The sequence below is a fragment of the Schistocerca gregaria genome, chromosome 9 (assembly GCF_023897955.1).
Source record: "Schistocerca gregaria isolate iqSchGreg1 chromosome 9, iqSchGreg1.2, whole genome shotgun sequence".
Taxonomy (NCBI): domain Eukaryota; kingdom Metazoa; phylum Arthropoda; class Insecta; order Orthoptera; family Acrididae; genus Schistocerca; species Schistocerca gregaria.
The window spans coordinates 234,794,065-234,815,947 of record NC_064928.1 but is presented as its reverse complement, the minus strand read 5'-3'; the positions used below and the strand labels follow the sequence as shown (position 1 = coordinate 234,815,947).

Here is a 21,883-nt window from a genome sequence, read left to right as displayed (position 1 = left end):
GTCATAATATATATAGCAGTTCATGACACCAATTCTTACAAATTTCAAAACTCCGCCATCTCTCTCCCCACGTCCACCACTGCTGGCGGCTCACCTCCAACTGCGCAACGCTACGCGCTGTTATCATCCAGCTGCCGCTGCCCGACACTACAATGGCAGACAACAATGCAAACTAGCCACAGATTGCGCACAGCACAGCCAGTGATTTTTCATACAGAGTGCTACGTTGGGTTACCAATAAGAAAATGTAAACAGCCTACTTACATAGCCCCCATGCTCCCCACAAAAAATTTTACAAATTGTTTTGGGCCGTGGCCAATCAGATTTGAAAAATTTTTTCATAATTACAATAACAAAGAAATGAAATGCACACACTTATCGATACAATGTTGGTCAAAAGCTAAAATTCCCTCACAGTCCATAAAGACAGTCCTGATCGTCATCATGGTAAAATTGCAGTGTTTTTTTTTTCAAAGTCTGAGCAATAAAAGAAATTGCACTTGGAAGTAGTGGATTTCTAAGCAGTCTTGAAGAAGTAGTGTTGTCCTTCCAACGAAAGACAGTGCTGACTCTTGACATGCAGACAGGTAATAGGTCACAGCAGAGTCAGTCGACGTTGAAGACTATCGGTAGGTAGGTCATCATAGAGCAGACCCACTGTTGTCCTGGTAGAGATTACTATTCGTGGGCCACCAGAGGTGCAGACCCACTGCAGCCCTTGTAGAAATAATGGTATTGGTGGGTCATCAAAGGTGTAGACCCACTGTAGTCCTTGTAGAGATGGCCAGCAGCCATCTGTTTGACTGTGCAGGCGCACAATCACCATTGAAGAGTCTTGCGGATAATATAGCAAGTCCATAACCACCACTTGTGCACTCACAAAAATTGTTTTTGAAATGTCCTTACAACCAGCAATGCTGTTATCCAGTCCCTTACTAAATTATTAACACACGTGCAAACACTATCAGTCCCTACTTCTCACATATTGTCCGTATACTATGACCAACAGAAACGTGTGCAGTGAAATGTAATTTACAAGTTACTTAATTTGATGAACTGGTGTCAGTTACAATTTTATAACATAAGAATGCAATAACAAAGGTACAAAATACATCTTTAAAGAACATAACAATACAGATAACATTTGCAGTAGTACAGGCATTACAAAAGAATCGAAATAGCAAATACATCAGTGTTACAAAAATTACAACATAAGTACATACATAAAAGATCAGAATAACTTTTGAAACATCAACTTCACACATGAGCATTAGAACAAAACAGAATAAATAATGTGTAAACATCTTTACGAAGTAAATAACATGTTATTAACGCAAATTATATTTGAGGATAACAGTATTCCTCATCATAGTGAATGTAGCTTAGTATTAGAATAGAAAAAATTCTATGAAACAGCACACAGAGACAGGAAGAAAACAAATACACAAGGGTACACAAACACATAGTGGGATAACACAAAAGGAAAGGACAGGGTTTGTTTTATTCCAGTATTTTGCAAACAAAACTTTCTTTACTTCTCGGAGATCTCCCTTCGTTCTTCATTATTTCCAAAAAGTCCTATCTATACCTGCTTTCTGTACTTTTCTCATATAACCTCTCAGTGCATTTCTTCAAATCCATCGCAACTCATTCTCTTATATAGGCTACCCCCTCTTAAGCTAACTTAAATCTACTGAGCTCAGACGCTTAACTAAGGGACGAGGCAATACAGCAGCACAAAACAATTTACACAAACAGCAATGATAAAAAAATGGAAATTGGCAAAAAAAAGGCAGCAATATTACAACTAATATAAGGCAATGCGCAGCAAACAAGAAAAATAAATCAGTAATAAAATTGGCTTAACCTAGTAATACAAAGTGACATTCAGTAGCACTATGAATGGCAAACATCCGGAGCAAATGCTATAACTTATACCTAAACGTGACAAACCCACAAGCAGAAAAAATAGCACACTAAAGACAACAATGCAGATAAGGACAATGTCTATTCACATCTTAATGTCTATGCAATTAAAGTGGTGCACCACAGAAACTAATGCTACAACAAATTACCAAGTACTTGAAAAGAAAATTATATATACAGTTACTGTTATTAGTCGCTTCTTATTGCTCTTTCCATTCCAAGAGCTCCTTTTTCGCAGAATGTGGATCATAAAATAATTATTTAATAGATCTGTCGACAGAAAGTGTTCACATTAGCAAATGCATTTACTTTTATAAAACCAATGCTGCAACACAGCTGGAAAACAGATATCAAATGAAATAAGCAACTATGGACAAAGCATAAAAATATCATTCAATAGTCATGTGACATTTCATAAGTTAGTAGAATTCTCTCAACTCTCGTAGAAAGACGTTTGTTATAATCAGGTGTCAGATGTAAGTATCTTTCTCAGTAATGAGCGTGTCGTATTTGCGGTGCTTTCTACAAAGGAATGTCAATAGAGAGGATAATGGCCCTTTTTTTTACCTGTGCCTCTGAAAGGCACACACTAACGGCTCTCTTTTGTCAGGTGGTTGTCGCGCAGCTGGGTGCCCACTACGCATTACGTGCAGGTGGTCACTTAATTGTCTTACCGAAATATTTACGACACCAGTTTCCGCTACAGTGGCAGTCTCATATAAAAATATTTTCACAAGTTGAGAGTTAGCGTTGCAAATGTGTAGAAAATAAAATCCTATAAATATAATAGTGTCCAAAAAATTTTCGCCACCATAGTGATACATTCACGCATGTACACACATTTCATAACTCTTAAAGTACGATTCTTGGTTTCCAACATCCTTTTTCACAAACCACAGTCCCTAACCAGTACTCATTATTCCTTACCTTATTACACATATGTATATTCGTCGACACTTCTTCAATATGTCATCATAACAAATACGTAGCATAACCAAATAGCTCATATAGCATCAGCTTAAGCATACTTCAGCAGCATAATTCACATCATCGTCGTAATAATAACATCATAACACCTCAGTCAACTCTCTAAATCGTCGTAGCTTCCTCCAATAATTTCAAAACCTAATAAAAATTCTCTGCTCATGTCAAAAGTGTCAACTACCTCAAACGTACTTTAAACATCATGATCCCATACCAAATACATCATTCAAAGCTCTCATAGCATCACAATGGTTCCGAAAAAAATATGAAGGGTTCACACAGTACAGACAAAATACAATTTCATAAGTGTGAAATTATCCAACTGTGTAGTTACGTAAACATCTGTCACTGATGTAGTTAAAAAAATTTTGTCTCTCAGTTAAATTATCAGATAGCTGTGTAATTTATGTGTTAGAGAAATATGGTACCGATGTGTAAAGTTGTATAAGTAAATACCATATTAGCTAGGGCTCCTTGTGCTTGCCAAACACATGGTACACAAAGTAAGCGTGTACCCCCCTAAGAATTAATGTGATTATATCCTCAGCTGTTACAGATTACAGCAATGGAATGAAATGTATCACCGAAAACCTTTGTATCATTGTACTTCAAATATCTTTAAAAATAAATGTTTTAAGTACAAAATTAATCACTCAAATACGTGTACTGTAGCGATAAACTGTGCGTCTTGTTGTAAGATAATTATGTGGAAGTGTCGTAGTTATCGTCCTCTGTAAGCAAAGTTCTGCTGAAGTCAATGTACTTACCTCGTAATAAAGGAAGTGAATTGCTTTGCGTATAAATATCTTAGTTATTACGCTTATTGCCGTGATGAAGACAGTACTATGCTGTAACGTATTGTTGTGCTATGGAAAAGGCTGTCTAATTGTAGCTATACCACCAAAGTTACCACTAAAACATGTTTTACTTTCCAGAATAATTCAGAAAAACTGTGCAGATATAAAACAGATACACCGCAAAAGCACAATGTAAATTGTGTCACACATTAGTAGCGTCGTGATATAATCGTGTAGCTATCAAAGAAACCAAACGCTAAGTCATCTTTAATCTCACAGAAAGTACTTCAGGGTCGCCATATGAAACGTCCCCTTAGAAGAGTTATACACGACTGGTCTATATGAAACGTCCCCTTTGAACAATTATACAAGACTGTGCTTAAACTGACACACAATATTTATAGCGCAACGCAATCTGACTTTCAAAAATCCCTACGAAAGAATGGCCCTGACTAACATTAACCTATACGTTACACAAATCACTTACCTCACAAAAATCTTCGTTACTCAAGCTACTGCAATACAGCGAGCGCCACTACTGCCAGCTAAATAAAAGATTCAAACTACTGAAGGCTCTAACTACTGATAGGCATAGTTAGCAAATGAAAGATTTTAATAGAGAACAAACAATGTATTTACCTCACTAGTCATAATATATATAGCAGTTCATGACACCAATTCTTACAAATTTCAAAACTCCGCCATCTCTCTCCCCACGTCCACCACTGCTGGCGGCTCACCTCCAACTGCGCAACGCTACGCGCTGTTATCATCCAGCTGCCGCTGCCCGACACTACAATGGTAGACAACAATGCAAACAAGCCACAGACTGAGCACAGCACAGCCAGTGATTTTTCATACAGAGCGCTACGTTGCGTTACCAATAAGAAAATGTAAACAGCCTACTTACAAGACTTACTGAATGGTTCACATGGCTCTGAACACTATGGTCTTCTGAAGTCATCATCCCACTAGAACTTAGAACGACTTAAACCTAAATAACCTAAGGACATCACACCCATCCATGCCCGAGGCAGGATTCGAACCTGCGACCGTAGCGGTCGGTCGGCTCCAGACTGAAGCGCCTAGAACCGGTCGGCCACTCCGACCGGCTCACAGTCTTACAGAAAAATGGCATGTACTCAGGTAATGCATGCACACTGTCACTTGGGATACCAACCATATACCGGCGCGATCTTAAATTGGGAGGCTCCATCTACTGCCCGTTAGTATTCACCTGAAGATGGTCAGAAGACTCTGCGCCGAAATATCGTACCAGCACGTTACAAACATCCGGCAGTTCCCCGGAATCTTATAGTATATTTTTATAGAGTATCTGAACTGCTTACAGTGCAGCACTATGGAACGTCCCCTTAGAAAAATTATACAATACTGTGTTTAAACTGACACACAATATTTTCAGCGCAACGCAATCTGACTTTCAATAATCCCTACAAAAGGATGGCCCTGACTAACATTAACCTATACCTTTCACAAATCACTTACCTCACCAAAAATCTTCGTTACTAGAACTACTGCAGTACAGAGAGCACCACTACTGCCAACTAAATAAAAGATTCAAACTACTGAAGCCACTAACTACTGATAGGCATAGTTAGCAAATGAAAGATTTTGATAGAGAACAAACAATGTATTTACCTTAATAGTGTTCAAAAGTCATAATGTATATATAGCAGTTAATGACATCCAGTTTTACAAATTTCAAAACTCAGCCATTTCTCTCCCCACATCCACCACTGCTGGCGGCTCACCTCCAACTGAGCAACACTACGCGCTGTTCACATCCAGCTGCCCAACACTACAATGGAAGACAACAATGCAAACTAGCCACAAACTGCACACAGCACAGACAGTGATTTTCATAGAGAGCGCTACGTGGCGTTACCAATAAGAAAACCTAAACAGCCTACTTATATAGCCCCCATGCTCACCACAAAAAAATTTACATATTGTTTTGGGCACTGGCCAATACATATTTGTTAAAAAAATTTCACAATTACAATAACAAAGACATTGATACAATGTTCGTCAAAAGCTAAAATTTTCCCACAGTCCATAAAGACAGTCCTGATCGTTCATCACAGTAAAACAGCAGTGTTTTTCTCAAAGTCTGAGCAGTAAAAGAAAATGCACACGAAAGTAGTGGATTTCCATGCAGTCTTGAAGAAGTAGTGTTGTCCTTCCAATGGAAAGACAGTGCTGACTGTTGACATGCAGACAGGTAATGGGCCACAACAGAGCAAACCCACTGCAGAGTCAGTCGAAGTTTTGAAGAATATTGGTAGGTAGGTCATCACAGAGTAGACCCACTGTAGTCCTGGTAGAGATTACGGTAGTGGTGGGCCACCAGAGGTGCAGACCCAGTGCAGTCCTTGTAGAAATAATGGTATTGGTGGGCCATCAAAGATGCAGACCTACTGTAGTCCTTGTAGAGATGGCCAGCAGCCAGCTGTTTGACTGTGCAGAGCACCATCGAAGAGTCTTGTGGAATATATAGCAAGCCCATAAACCACCACTTGTGCACGCACAAAGTTTTTGGAATTATCTTTAGAACCAGCAATGCTGTTAACCAGTCCCGTGCTGAATTATCAACACACGTGCAAACACTATCAGTCCCTGCTTCTCACATATTGTCCATATACTATGACCAACAGAAACGTGTGTAGTGAGATGTAACTTACAAGTTACTTAATTTGATGAACTGTTGCCAATTACAATTTTATAACATAAGAATACAATAACAAAGGTACAAAATACATCATTAAAGAACATAACAGTACAGATAACATTTGTAGCAATACAGACTTTACAAAACAATAGAAATAAACATATTCATGTCCAGAATTGTTATAAAGTGGCTTCAGGAACACTCTTCTCAGTTTAAACACTTCCCACCTCCCACCACATTCACCAGACATTAATATGATTGAGCATATGTGGGATACCTTGTAACGGGCTGTTCAGTAGAGATCTCCACCCCCTCGTACTCTTACGGGTTTACAGACAGCATTGCAGGATTCATGGTGTCATTTACCTCCGCACTGTTTCAGACATATGTCGAGTCCATGCCAGGTCGTGTTGTGGCACATGTGCTTGGTCGCGGGGGCACTACACGATATTAGGCAGGTGTGCCGGTTTCTTTGGCTCTTCAGTGCAGTATCCTTCTAAGCCAACTGTCTCTATCCACTGTCTCCATCCACTGTCTCTATCCACTATCTCGCTGCATGTCAAAATTGTCTGGTTTCCAGCGCATCCCAACGTGAAGGTGTTCATCAGCCACGGAGGTATGCTGAGTACCATGGAGGCGGTGTACCACGGCGTCCCCGTGGTGGGGGTGCCCTTCCTGGCCGACCAATACGCCAACCTGCGCAAGAACGTGGCCAAGGGCGCCGCAGTCGAGCTGGACACGCTGCGACTCACCAAGGAGTCGGTCCTCGAGGCGATCAACAAGATACTCAAAAACCCCAGGTACAGGTTTGAAAATTTTCGTCACGTCGAATGTCCGCAATTCTGACATTTCTGCCGCAAGCAGCTTTAGACAGCTCACGTAACGACTTTATTGGAGCGTATGGGTTAGTGCTCTACACCACATACACCCCACAATGTGGGATGAACTTGGGGTAGAGGCCGGCCGCGGTGGTCTCGCGAATCCTGCCTCGGGCATGGATGTGTGTGATGTCCTTACATTAGTTAGGTTTAAGTAGTTCTAAGTTCTAGGGGACTGGTGACCTAAGATGTTAAGTCCCAGAGTGCTCAGAGCCATTTGAACCATTTTGTGACTACTTCGTGTCGTTGAGAAAACAATCCTAGTGGAGCAGGGTGGGTTTTGAAATAAGTGGGATTGCAGCGATCCGATGCGGGGGCTAATAACATTGGTTTAATCCAGATTTAAGAGGGGTGTCAAATCGGGTGAAGCGAATCTGAAGGAGCTTACGGTACGGTATTGAGACTAGGATTGATGCAAGGGTTCTCTTCTTTCCTTCTTCTTCTTCCAACCTCCAAGGGCCTCTTTCGTTCCAATCATCCGTCATCAGACTTCTGTCTTCCATTGCATGCTGTATGTACATAACTGGCCATTAAAATTGCTACACCAAGAAGAAATGCAGATGATAGACGGATATTCATTGGACAAATATATTATACTAGAATTGACATTTTCACTCAATTCGGGTGCATAGATCCTGAGAAATCAGTACCCAGAACATTCTCCTCTGGCCGTAATAACGGCCTTGATACGCCTGGCAAATGAGTCAGAGCTTGGATGGCGTGTACAAGTACAACTGCCCATGCAGCTTCAACACGATACCACAGTTCATCAAGAGTAGTGAATGGGGTATTGTGACAAGCCCGTTGCTCGGCCACCATTGACCAGACGTTTTCAATTGGCGAGAGATATGGAGAATGTGCTGGCCAGGGTAGCAGTCGAACATTTTCTGTATCCAGAAAGGCTCGTACAGCACCTGCAACATGCGGTCGTTCATTATACTACTTAAATGTAGGGTTTCGCAGGGACAGAACCAAGGGTAGAGCCACGGGTCGAAACACATCAGAAATGTAACGTCCACTGTTCAAAGTGCCGTCAGTAGGGACAAAAGGTGACCAAGACGTGTAACCAATGGCACCTCATACCATCACGCAGGGTGATACGCCAGTATGGCGATGACGAATACACGCTTCCAACGTGCGTTCACCGCGATGTCGCCAAACACGGATGCGACCATCATTATGCTGTAAACAGAACCTGGATTCATCCGAAAAAAATGACGTTTTGCCATTCGTGCACCCAGGTTCGTCGTTGAGTACACCATCGGACGAGCCCCTGTCTGTAATGCAGCGTTAAGGGTAACAGCAGCCATGGTATCCGAGCTGATAGTCCATACTGCCGCAAACGTCGTCGAACTGTTCGTGCAGATGGTTGTCCTCTTGTAAAAGTCCCCATCTGTTGACTCAGGGATCGAGACGTGGGTGCACGATCCGTTATAGCCATGCGGATAAGATGCCTGTCATCTCGACTGCTAGTGATACGAGGCCGTTGGGATGCAGCACGGCGTTCCGTATTACCCTCCTGAACCCACCGATTCCCTATTTTGGTAACAGTCAGTGGATCTCGACCAACGCTAGCAATAATTTCGCGATACGATAAACCGCAATCGCGATAGGCTACAATCCGAACTTTATCAAAGTCGGAAATGTGATGGTACGCATTTCTCCTCCTTACACGAGGCATCACAAGAACGTTTCACCAGGCAACGCAGGTCAACGGCTGTTTGTGTATGAGAAATCGGTTGGAAACTTTCCTTATGTCAGCACGTTGTAGGTGTCGCCACCGGCGCCAACCTTGTGTGAATGCTCTGAAAAGCTAATCACTTGCGAATCACAGCATCTTCTTCCTGTTGGTCAAATTTCGCGTCTGTAGCACGTCATCTTCGTGGTGCAGCAATTTCCAGTAGTGTATTTTCCCATTGTTAGCACTCCCATGTCCGCCCCCGGTAGCTGTGTGGTCAGCGCGAGAGAATGTCCTCCTAAGGGCCCGGGTTCGATTCCCGGCTGGGTCGGAGATTTTCTCCGCTCAGAGAGTGGATGTTGTGTTGGTCTAATCAACATCATTTCATCCCCATCGACGCACAAGTCACCGAAGTGGCTCGATTTGACAAGACTTGCACCTGGCGAACGGTCTACCCGATAGGAGACCCTGGTCACACGATGTTTACATTTAGCGCTCGCCTTCCTCACATTCTTTTTCTTCGCGGCCGCCGGCTTGAAATCATTCTTCGTCGTTTATGGTTAGGTGTTATCTGTACGCGCCCATATTTCTGAAGCACTCTGTCCGCCAAAGCTTCTGTTACGGAGTACGTTATCTCCATTCGCTTCCATTCCTTCTCATTCGAATGTTATCTTGTCTCATTAACTGCAGCCCGCTCTCTTCCCCATTGCTATTCTGGAAATAATATCATTGTCTCATTCCTCTGTGTCACTTTTCACCGAATCCTGTTCCACACACATACACTCTGTCTTGCTCAGATTTGTTTCCAAACGTTCTTTGCTATATCCTTCTCTAAGCTCTCTCTGCATGTATTCCATATCCTCTTCACCTTGAGGTAATTACTAGTTGGTCATCCGCAAATAAAAGAAACCGATGAGTGTCGCTACCAATCTTTATTCCAATGCCTGAGCTCTCCCTGTACCAGCCATTCAGCGACTGTTCGAAATAAACGTTAAATAGGCAGGTGATATCCCTCAACCTTGTTTTAGGCCTTTTTGACTAAAATACTATGGATAGCGTTGTTTCGCATTTTAATTACAAACAAGTCAATCCTCTTCCTTTTCACGTTAACCCTTTTCATTGCTTTCCAAACTTTTATTCTATGGATATTGTCATTTCTGCAAGCCCACAAAACAAAGATCATGCATGCGCTTTTATTTTCATTTCTGCATTTCTCCAATAACTCCCTGACACAGTGGATCTTATTAAGACATGAGACATGCTAAAGGTTGTTGATATAATTGCATTTAAGAAGCTAAGTAGTTTACTCAACTACATTGCCCTCTGATTGAAGGTTTCCAGTTTTTTTTTTTTTTTTTTTTTTTTTTTATCGAAGTACCCTCAACAATAACCAGCCTGAATGATCAGTGCCGGCTCTCATTTGGTTTAATATGTATCTCCACAGCATTTCAGCTACTACCTCGAAGAAAATCCAGTATGCAGATGACCTGGTGTTAATATGTCAGAACAAAGATAACCAATCACTGTAATGTTACCCTGTCAACTCACTTCATCATACGGAGCAAGTAATTTTGCGAGTGGACACTCCTATTACATCCAAGTAAAACAGAGGCCACAATATTCCATCTACATAACAAATAGGTAGAAATTGAGGTATTTATCACTGCGGATTGGATATTTAAGCACCACTGCCCAAGCCTTCCTGCAGGCCCACAAAGACCATGTACGCGCTTTTATTTTCATTTCTCCAATAACTGCCAGACAAGACATGAGACATACTAAAGTTTATTGATATAATCCCATTTCAGAAGCTAAGTAGTTTACTCAGAAATAAAGTAGCTAGATATCCAACCTTCTCGGCCAAATAGTTGTAATTAGTTGGGCAGCAAATGTGGCTATGCTACAAAATGCTGAAATTTCACTCGTGTATTCAGGTATTGAATCCTGAGCCACAGTATGGGAGTAACAGCGCCATACACTAAGACGTTATACAGTAATGATGGAAGCTGAAGAAACGAATTAAAGTTAATGCCACGGCTGAGACTTGAACCTGGGTCTCCTTGCTTACTAGATCACCTACACCTGAGGTGCAGGATTTCCCTATTACATCCAACGCTGTGGAGCTATTCCAGTGCCAGAAAGCCTCAGCAGTCGTGATGATTTAAGAGAGGAAAAATAATCGGAAGATGTGAAGTGACGTTCGTGTCGGTAGTCTGTGGAGCAATAGCTAGCATTCTTGCCTTGTAATCAAGGATACCTGGCTTCAAGTTCTAGCTGAGGCACAAATTTTAATTCATTTCTTCAGCTTCCATCATTATTGTGGATAAAGATGAGTCTCAAATGTCCTGAGAAAAATTTAATTATATGAACTGAGGCATTCGTCTGAATGAGGTCACAAGGACCTTACCAGGCGCTGTCGTATCTACCGCAATTCAGAGGTTGCTTGTTCCGTTCAGTATTGCCTCTGCATCTGAAAAGAGAAGCTGACAAGTTGCACAATCTTAAGAAGACAATGTAGAGGAGAAACAGACAGCATGATGTACTATGAAGAGTTCCCCACTCCACGTTTTCAAAGATGGTCTGTGAGACGCCCACTAAACCCTCTGGGCAGAACAGGTAATAGGATTGTGGAAAGGGCCAAGGGTTGAGGTTAGTTTCTGCTTCTAATTGTCATTTATTGTAATTTAATAACCTTTACAATCAAAGCGGCACATAGCCGAATCTTTACCGAATGCAACTCTTTCACGGCTGAAGGCCTCCAACACGAAATCTTAACAAGATAAAAATCCAATTAAGACAGCAGTAAAATAATTCAAAAAACAACATACGCAAAGTGCGATACAAATGGCTGAGGGACACAATTAAATTCCAAAATTTTAGAATATATTACCTTAGACCGTTAACGGGAGAAGGTCAACAAGAAATCTTTAAAAAATAAAAAATGCAATTAAGATGGCAATAAAATAATTTAAAACCCAAAAAGCAACATACGCAAGGTGCAACACAAATAGCTGAGGGCCACAAATAAATTTCAAAACTTCAGAATATATTACCATAGACCCTTTAAAGGCAGAAGATCAGCATGTTCAACAACAAGAAATCTTAAAAAATCAAAAAGATAAAAATCCAATTAAGACAGCAAAAAAATAATTTAAAGAAGCAACATATGCAAGGTGCAATACCAATGGCTGAAGGCCACAGTTAAGTTTCAAAATTTTAAAATATATTACCATAATCTTTAAAGGCAAAAGGCCACAGTGTTTAAGCTTAAAAGATAAATTTAAAAATCAATTTTGGAAAATTTTAAGAAAACAAAACAAATAACCATAAGCCTAAAATTTAAAACAGCTGACAACAGATAATTAAACACCGGTGGCACTCAGAAGGCCTCCAGAGAGGTCGACCTGCCCTCGTTCTCTTAGGTGGTGAGCCCAACTGTACTTGATCCCTCGGAAGCCAACCAGGGGACATGCACAGACCGACACAATGACTTGCTTCCCGTCAATCAGTACATGAGAACTCAAACCGGCAATGCCACAAACGTGATAATCCACAATGGAGTATGTATAAGCTGTCAAAATTACACACCACGTTTGACAGCGACAACAGGTGAGGAAAGGACGCTGCCTGAAATTACGTTAGTGGCCAGGGCAGGTAACTGGAACAGTAACGGCCTACAGGCAGAATATTCCCCTGGTACACCTGAATTTGAACACGGTAATAGTCAACTTCGCTCGAAAGATCACTGCCTGAATTTACGTCAGTCCCCAGGGAAGGTAACCAGAACACTAACGGATACAAGACAGAAAACTCCGCTAGTGCCCTCAAATCGTTGTTGTTGTTGTTGTGGTCTTCAGTCCTGAGACTGGTTTGATGCAGCTCTCCATGCTACCCTATCCTGTGCAAGCTTCTTCATCTTCCAGTACTTACTGCAACCCACATCCTTCTGAATCTGCTTAGTGTATTCATCTCTTGGTTTCCCTCTACGATTTTTGCCCTCCGTGCTGCCCTCCAATACTAAATTGGTGATCCCTTGATGCCTCAGAACATGTCCTACTACCCGGTCCCTCCTTTTGTCAAATTGTGCCACATACTCCTCTTCTCCCCAATTCTATTCAATACTTCATCATTAGTTATGTGATCTACCCATCTAATCTTCATCATTCTTCTGTAGCACCTCATTTCGAAAGTTTCTATTCTCTTCTTGTCCGAACTATTTATCGTCCATGTTACACTTCCATACATGGCTACACTCCATACAAACACTTTCAGAAATGACTTCCTGACAATTAAATCTATACTCGATGTCAACAAATTTCTCTTCTACAGAAACGCTTTCCTTACCATTGCCAGTCTACATTTTATATCCTCTCTACTTCGACCATCATCAGTTATTTTGCTCCCCAAATAGCAAAACTCATTTACTACTTTAAGTGTCTCATTTCCTAATCTAATTACCTCAGCATCGCCGGATTTAATTCGACTACATTCCATTATCCTCGTTTCGCTTTTGTTGATGTTCATCTTATATCCTCCTTTCAAGACACTGTCCATTCCATTCAGCTGCTCTTCCAAGTCATTTGCTGTCTCTGACAGAATTACAATGTCATCGACGAACCTCAAAGTTTTTATTTCTTCTCCATGGATTTGAATACCTACTCCGAATTTTTCTTTTCTTTCCTTTACTGCTTGCTCAATATACAGATTGAATAACATCGGGGATAGGCTACAACCCTGTCTCACTCCCTTCCCAATCACTAATTCCCTTTCATGCCCCTCGACTCTTATAACTGCCATCTGGTTTCTGTACAAATTGTAAATAGCCTTTCGCTCCCTGTATTTTACCCCTGCCATCTTCAGAATTTGAAACTGAGTATTCCAGTCAACATTGTCAAACGCTTTCTCTAAGCCTACAAAGGCTAGAAACGTAGGTTTGCCTTTCTTTAATCTTTCTTCTAAGATAAGTCGTAAGGTCAGTATTGCCTCACGTGTTCCAGTATTTCTACGTAATCCAAACTATTCTCCCCCTGAGGTTGGCTTCTAGCAGTTTTTCCATTCGTCTGTAAAGAATTCGCGTCAGTATTTTGCAGCTGTGACTTATTAAACTGATTGTTCGGTAATTTTCACATCTGTCAACACCTGCTTTCTTCTGGATTGGAATTATTATATTCTTCTTGAAGCCTGTCTCATGCATCTTGCTCACCAGACGGTAGAGTTTGTCAGGACTGGCTCTCCCAAGGCCGTCAGTGGTTCCAATGGAATGTTGTCTAGTCCCGGGGCCTTGTTTCGACTCAGGTCTTTCAGTGCTCTGTCAAACTCTTCACGCAGTATCGTATCTCCCATTTCATCTTCATCTACATCCTCTTCCATTTCCATAATTTTTTAGACGTCTGTATTCCTTTTTACCTGCTTCATTTACTGCATTTTTGTATTTTCTCTTTTCATCAATTAAATTCAATATCTCTTCTGATACCCACGGATTTCTATTAGCCCTCGTCTTTTTACCTACTTGATACTCTGCTGCTTTCACTACTTTATCCCTCAGAGCTACCCATTCTTCTTCTACTGTATTTCTTTCCCCCATTCCTGTCAATTGCTCCCTTATGCTCTCCCTGAAACTCTGTACAACCTCTGGTTCTTTCAGTTTATCAAGGTCCCAACTCATTAAATTCCCACCTTTTTGCAGTTTCTTCAGTTTTAATATACAGTTCATAACCAATATATTGTGGTCAGAGTCCACATCTGCCCCTGGAAATGTCTTACAATTTAAAACCTGGTTCCTAAATCTCTGTCTTACATTTATATAATCTATCTGATACTCAACAGGACTCTTCTATGTATACAACCTTCTTTCATGATTCTCGAACCAAGTGTTAGCTATGATCGACCAAAATACTTAATTGCACCGCATGGCGGCTAAATCTCTGCAGTAGAACCGCTCGGTGTTGCTCGCCGGAGAACCACACCCACGCAAACCACCGAAGCGAACCACCATAACATGAATAGACGTGGCTTGGGTTGTTGAAACCACTACTCAACTCTGACGTTTGGGTCGGTGAACCACGAAGCTCGTAGCGATCGGACAGTTCCACACACGCTCCGAGACTGCACAGGGGTTGCCAGCGGCCCCAGCCGACTGCACCGAGTGGAGATAACTTCCCTCGTCCGCCAACAACAGACCGACTCACTCCAGACCCCCTTGCCGGAAACTCTATGCACCAAACAAAAGATGGTACACGGCGCAAATATCGATACACATCACTGTTGCCACACGTGGAAGGAAGAAGAACCACGACGTCACCGCGACAAGGGCATGAAACCAAACACAGATAGACAGCGAAGTTCATTAAAACGCGTAGTTGGGAGAGGGCACGGCTCAGCCTGGTAGACTCGTATGAACTGAGAGCAAATGCTGCCTTCTGCTTGTCAAATTCAAACAGAAACCTGTAAGTTCATTGTATATACATATGTTGATGTTCTGTAACATCATACGAGGGCAATAACTGGTATTGCTCTCATCTCAACCCTCTGGAAAGGCACCTGGAATGAATGCGAGTGTAAATAAGTAACCATTGTGTAGTCACAGTGTGGCATGTTAAGTGATGAGAATGTATCATTCAGTACTCTACAAACACATTTCTTGCCTGAAAGTTGACTCTACAGTACACACGGTCGCAACACTGCGGAACAGACGCTGCGGTAGAATCATACAAATTTCACACATCACAAATCTGCGACGGGGTATTAGCGAAACAATGGGAATTAAGAATACCAAAATATACATATACATATACTGACAGCCTTGGTAGAGCCAGTCCTGACCAAACTATACCATCTGGTGAGCAAGATGTATGAGACAGGTGAAATACCCTAAGACTTCAAGAAGAATGTAATAATTCCAATCCCAAAGAAAGCAGGTATTGACAGATGTGAAAATCACCGAACTATCAGTTTAATAAGTCACTGCTGCAAAATACTAACGCGAAGTCTTTACAGACGAATGGAAAAACTAGTAGAAGCCGACCTCGGGGAAGATCAGATTGGATTCCATCAAAGTATTCGAACACGTGAGGCAATACTGACCCTACGACTTATCTTAGAAGTGAGATTAAGGAAAGGCAAACCTAGGTTTCTAGCCTTTTAGACTCAGAGAAAGCTTTTGACAATGTTGACTGGAATACTCTTTCAAATTCTGAAGGTGGCAGGGGTAAAATACAGGGAGCGAAAGGCTATTTACAATTTGTACAGAAACCAGATGGCAGTTGTAAGAGTCGAGGGGCATGAAAGGGAATTAGTGGTTGGGAAGGGAGTGAGACAGGGTTGTAGCCTCTCCCTGATGTTATTCAGTCTGTATATTGAGCAAGGAGTAAAGGAAACAAAAGAAAAATTCGGAGTAGGTATTAAAATCCAAGGATTAGAAATAAAAACTTTGAGGTTCGCCGATGACATTGTAATTCTGACAGAGACAGCAAAGGACTTGGAAGAGCAGTTGAACGGAATTGACAGTGGCTTGAAAGGGGGATATAAGATGAACATCAACAAAAGCAAAACGAGGATAATGGAATGTAGTCGAATTAAGTCGGGTGATACTGAGGGAATTAGATTAGGAAACGTGACACTTAAAGTAGTAAAGGAGTTTTGCTATTTGGGGAGTAAAATAACTGATGATGGTCCAAGTAGAGACGATATAAAATGTAGACTGGCAATGGCAAGGAAAGCGTTTCTGAAGAAGAGAAATTTTTTAACATCGAGTATAGATTTAAGTGTCAGGAAGTCGTTTATGGAAGTATTTGTATGGAGTGTAGCCATGTTTGGAAGTGAAACATGGACGATAAATAGTTTGGACAAGAAGAGAATAGAAGCTTTCGAAATGTGGTGCTACAGAATAGGGGGAGAAGAGGAGTTTGTGGCACAACTTGACTAGAAGAAGGGATCGGTTGGTAGGACATGTTCTGTGGCATCAAGGGATCACCAATTTAGTATTTGAGGGCAGGGTGGAGGTTAAAAATCGTAGAAGGAGACCAAGAGATGAATACATCAAGCAGATTCAGAAAGATGTAGGTTGTAGTAGGTTCTGGGAGATGAAGAAGCTTGCACAGGATAGAGTAGAATGGAGAGCTGCATCAAACCACTCTCAGGACTGAAGACCACAACAAAAACAACAACAACAACATATACTGGGCTAATCTCAGCAAAAACGCAGAGTAATGCTCTCGGTTACTCCACCCTAGAAAGTAAGTCGAAGCAAACAAAAAAATAAAATTACAAAATTGGCTGTGGCAGCGCCTCCATTGTTGGCAGTTAAATGAAAGCGGTGACAGCCAACCGGATCCCTACCGCCCACCAGGGGGCTCGGAAGCTTTCCTGTTGTGTGATAGACGGTAGCGATTACAAAAACATTTTCATTATCTTTTCATAACATTTTTACACAAATTATTTGGTAAGTGATCATTATTATATGCTTTAACTCGCTGTATATCCGCTTTATGAACTTCATAAAGTAACGTTGCGTTGCTACTTCATAAATGATCATTACTGAGGTTTTGAGGAACCCAGTAGCCGTTTAGAAAATTTTGCTGCTAACAGAGACTAAACTGTAAACGTCGTGTGACTAGGGCCTCCCGTTAGGTAGACCATTCACCGGGTTCAAGTCTTTCGATTTGACGCCACATCGGCGACTTGCGCGACGACGGGGATGAAATGATGATGATTAGGACAACACAACACCCAGTCCGTGAGTGAAAAAAAATCTCCGACCCAGCAGGGAATCGAACCCTTGCCCTTAGGATTGACATTGTGTCGCGCTGACTACTCAGCTACCGGGAGCGGACAACAGAGATTAAATACCTTGTAATTACAATTACGAGCAACTTAAATGGGAAAGACCACATAGATAATACTGTGGGGAAGGCGAAACAAAGACTGCGCTTTGTTGTCAGAACACTTAGAAGATGCGACAAATCTACTAAAGAGACAGCCTACACTACACTTGTCCGTCCTCTGTTGGAATATTGCTGCGCGGTGTGGGATCCTTACTAGGTGGGATTGACGGAGGACATCGAAAAAGTGCAAAGAAGGGCTGCCCGTTTCGTGTTATCGCAGAATTGGGGTGAGAGTGTCAATGAGTTGGGGTGGCAGTCACTCGAACAAAGGCAGTTTTCTTTTTGGCGAGATCTGTTTACGAAATTTCAGTCACCAACTTTCTGTTCCGAATGCGAAAATATTTTGTTGACACCCACCTACGTAGGGAGATATGGTCATCATAATAAAATAAGAGAAATCAGAGTTCGGACAGAAAGATTTAGGTGTTCCTTTTTCCCACGCGCCATTCGAGAGTAGAGTGGTACAGAAGTAGTATGAAAATGGTTCGATGAACCCTCTGCCAGGCACTTAAGTGTGAATTGCGGAGTAACCATGTAGATGTAGGTAGATGTAGATGTAGAGACACAAAAGTGGGCAACGGATAAAAATATTGACTGCCACCGATTAAAAGTGACAATCATTTGTAACATTATTGCAGATGGGTTTCTTCCACCTCTGCTTTCAGTGTGGACTAATTATCCCCACACTGCTATTTATATAGCAGCTCATTTTTATGTTCAACGAATTGTGGAAATGTATTAGAGTTAACAGATATTAGTGGGCCGCATGACCAACAAAAAACAATAAGATGAACAAAGCAATAAAGCAACGGTGCATGTGCCACATAACGTAGCCAGAAGGAACCACTTCAACCAACAATATGTGCATACCGCTGTCTTAAAATTGTGTGGAATGATGAAAGGTGTGGGAAAAAGACCAGAATCATGCCCAAGTTTTCTGGTTTCCAGATGAGTGAGTCCACAGAAATGGCGTGACATATGGTGGCGAAGATGTTGATAGGAGTCACACTCGACGAAACGTCGTGCCATTTCGATGAACACACTCTGCTGGAAACCCGAGAGATTTTTACTAGTGCAACACGCCGAGAAAGCGACGAACTGATAAATTACATTCACTTCATCAACGTCGTGCTTACTCCACAGTTAATTTTGCTGATTAGTAGTTTCAACCCGTTGTCAGTATCATTCAGGAAGGTTAGTAAACGAGGTGTCCGAGATAATTTGGATACTTAGCGGAAAGTTGATGCATTTCAGTGTGCTTGTGTAACTTGACTGTGGAAGACGAATTTACAAGCTTAGAAACGATTAATGCTGAACAGAACAAGTTACAAAGTGTGTAACATTGCAGGATCGACCACCAGGTATGAATGGTTGTACTGGGTGTGAAGATGTAGGGATTTTGTAGTGCAGTAGGATCGAAATAGACAGCTGTATGCAGAGAAGTTGGATGTTTAGAAAGGATGACTGCAAACATTAGCTGTAGGGATGGAGGAATGCATTGAGGTGTGGCTGAAGGTGTGTGAGAAGTACTGACACAGAAGAGGCGATGGTATAGTACAGTCCGTTCCCTCCTTCTACCACTTCCACCTCTACTGATCTCGATGACTACTCTCGACTCCGCCAATGACCGTATTGCAACCGTACTGCACTGTCAAAGATTATGCTCTAATCTAGCAATCAGTTTCAGAATTAACATCATATTAAGTCCCTGCCATTGCCATTACAACTAATGTCATAATTTTACAGTATATTATGTGCAAGTTACACATAAATTGTTGTCACAAATATTAACACAGTTTATCTATACTGGGTGGTCAGAAACGGTCTCAAGGCGTTGTAAGGGTGCGAAACTTTTAAGCTCTGCAATATAAATATAGATGTAAAACGAGATTATTGCTGATGTCCAGTCATTTTTAACTGTGTATTATTAAAAGTAATAAACTGAAATGAAAGATTAAAAGGAATTAGAATGAAAAAGTAAAAGAATATTAAGTATAACCAGTTAAACTGACAGAAACAGGGTATGGAACTAAACTGCCTGGTATTTGTAGACGATTCTGTACTTCTGTCTGAAAATTTAGCATGTGCAGAAATACAAGTCAATCTCTCGGAACAGACAGAAAGTACATAATCTTTATGACCTCAGCAGACAAACGTAATGTTTTCTCTAACTCAAAAAATGCACGAAACTTTTTCCACCTCGACATTTGTCAATTATTGATGTTCAAAAAGTATAAGTGTGTTAAACGGCGAATATTAATTAGGAAAATGTGCTATAAATAAAAGGACTCAGAAAATAGAAAGGAAATATGGAAGTAAAAAATATATACGTTATAAACTGCATATCAAGGAACACAAATAGAACGCATTATAACATGGTATTAAACCAAAATTCCTCAACGAAAATTTAGTACCTCCACATTAGTTACTCAAAGAAAAGATCTAATCTTCAGTATTCTTCTGTGAATAGCTTCTATACTCTTCTTGTCTAACCAGTTTATATTCCACGTTTCACTACTGTTCAAGTCTAGACTCCAAATACCTTCAGAACTTTATGTTCGATGTTAACAAATTCCTGAAACTTCCTGGCAGATTAAAACTGTGTGCCCGACCGAGACTCGAACTCGGGATCTTTGCCTTTCGCGGGCAAGTGCTCTACCATCTGAGCTACCGAAGCAAGACTCACGCCCGGTACTCACAGCTTTACTTCTGCCAGTACCTCGTCTCCTACCTTAGTAGGCAAAGGTCCCGAGTTCGAGTCTCGGTCGGGCACACAGTTTTAATCTGCCAGGAAGTTTCATATCACCGCACACTCCGCTGCAGAGTGAAAATCTCATTCTGTTAACAAATTCCTCTTCATCAGAAATGTTTTTTTTCCTAAAACCAATACACATTTTATATCCTCTCTTCTTCGACCTTTATCTGTTATTCTGCTACTAAAATTGCGAAACTTCTCTGCAAGTTTTACTATCCTGTTTCCTAATCTAATACCTCCATGCCCAACTCCATAACTGAGAGGTCAGCACAGATGGCTAGCACACAGAGGACCCGTGTTCCACTCCCGAAACTGACAAGGAATTTTTCCTGTGGGGGTGGGGGCTTTTGTGGGGTGCACTCAGCCTCTCGATACCAACTGAGGGGTTGCTTGACCGAATAGTAGCGGCACCTCGGCCCGGACCCTGAGAAGTGAGCTGACCGCGTACACCTCTGTGCCACATCTTCATGACGCCACAACCCACAAGATGACACGGCTGCTGTTAGACATACCTTAATCCTTCACAGTCTGGGCCGGCCGCTGTGGCAGAGCGGTTCAGGCGCTCAGTCCGGAACCCAGCGACTGCTACGATCGCAGGTTCGAACACTGCCTCGGGCATGGATGTGTGTGATGTCCTTAGGTTGGTTAGGTTTAAGTAGTTCCGAGTTCTAGGGGACTGATGACGTCAGATGTTAAGTCCCACATTGCTCAGAGCCGTTTATCCCACTCTGGACGTCGAGCTCGACAATTCCTTGTGCGTAACCTTATGTAATTCTGCCTTCCATTACTTTTGCTTTACGTGTCTTTTCAACGCACTGATCGTTCCATTCAATTACTTTTGGGAGTCCTTTGCTAAACCTCTAAATCCTCGCACAAACGAGAAAATGACTGACATCGAAATAAGTGTCCAAGGAATAGAAAAGCAACTGGAATCACTCAACAGCGGAAAGTCCACTGGACCTGACGGGATACCAATTCGATTCTACACAGAATATACGAAAGAACTTGCCCCCCTTATAACAGCCGTGTACCGCAAGTCTCTTGAGGAACGGAAGGTCCCAAATGATTGGAACAGAGCACAGGTAGTCCCAGTCTTCAAGAAGGGTCGTCCAGCAGATGCACGAAACTATAGACCTATATATCTGACGTCGATCTATTGTAGAATTTTAGAACATGTTTTTTGCTCGCGTATCATGTCGTTTTAGGAAACACAGAATCTACTCTGTAGGAGTCAACATGGATTCCGGAAACAGCGATCGTGTGAGACCCAACTCGCTTTATTTGTTCATGAGAC

The 21,883-nt window shown here is 41.6% G+C and overlaps 1 protein-coding gene across 1 annotated transcript in view; it reads left to right on the top strand.

Moving 5' to 3' along the window:
- LOC126291811 (UDP-glucosyltransferase 2-like) overlaps positions 1-21,883 on the top strand; it is a 151,401-nt gene that overhangs the window by 122,650 nt on the left and 6,868 nt on the right. Inside the window, exon 4 of the mRNA XM_049985507.1 lies at positions 6,977-7,196. Coding sequence (XP_049841464.1) covers positions 6,977-7,196 — 220 coding nt within the window. The remainder of the gene's footprint in view (positions 1-6,976; positions 7,197-21,883) is intronic.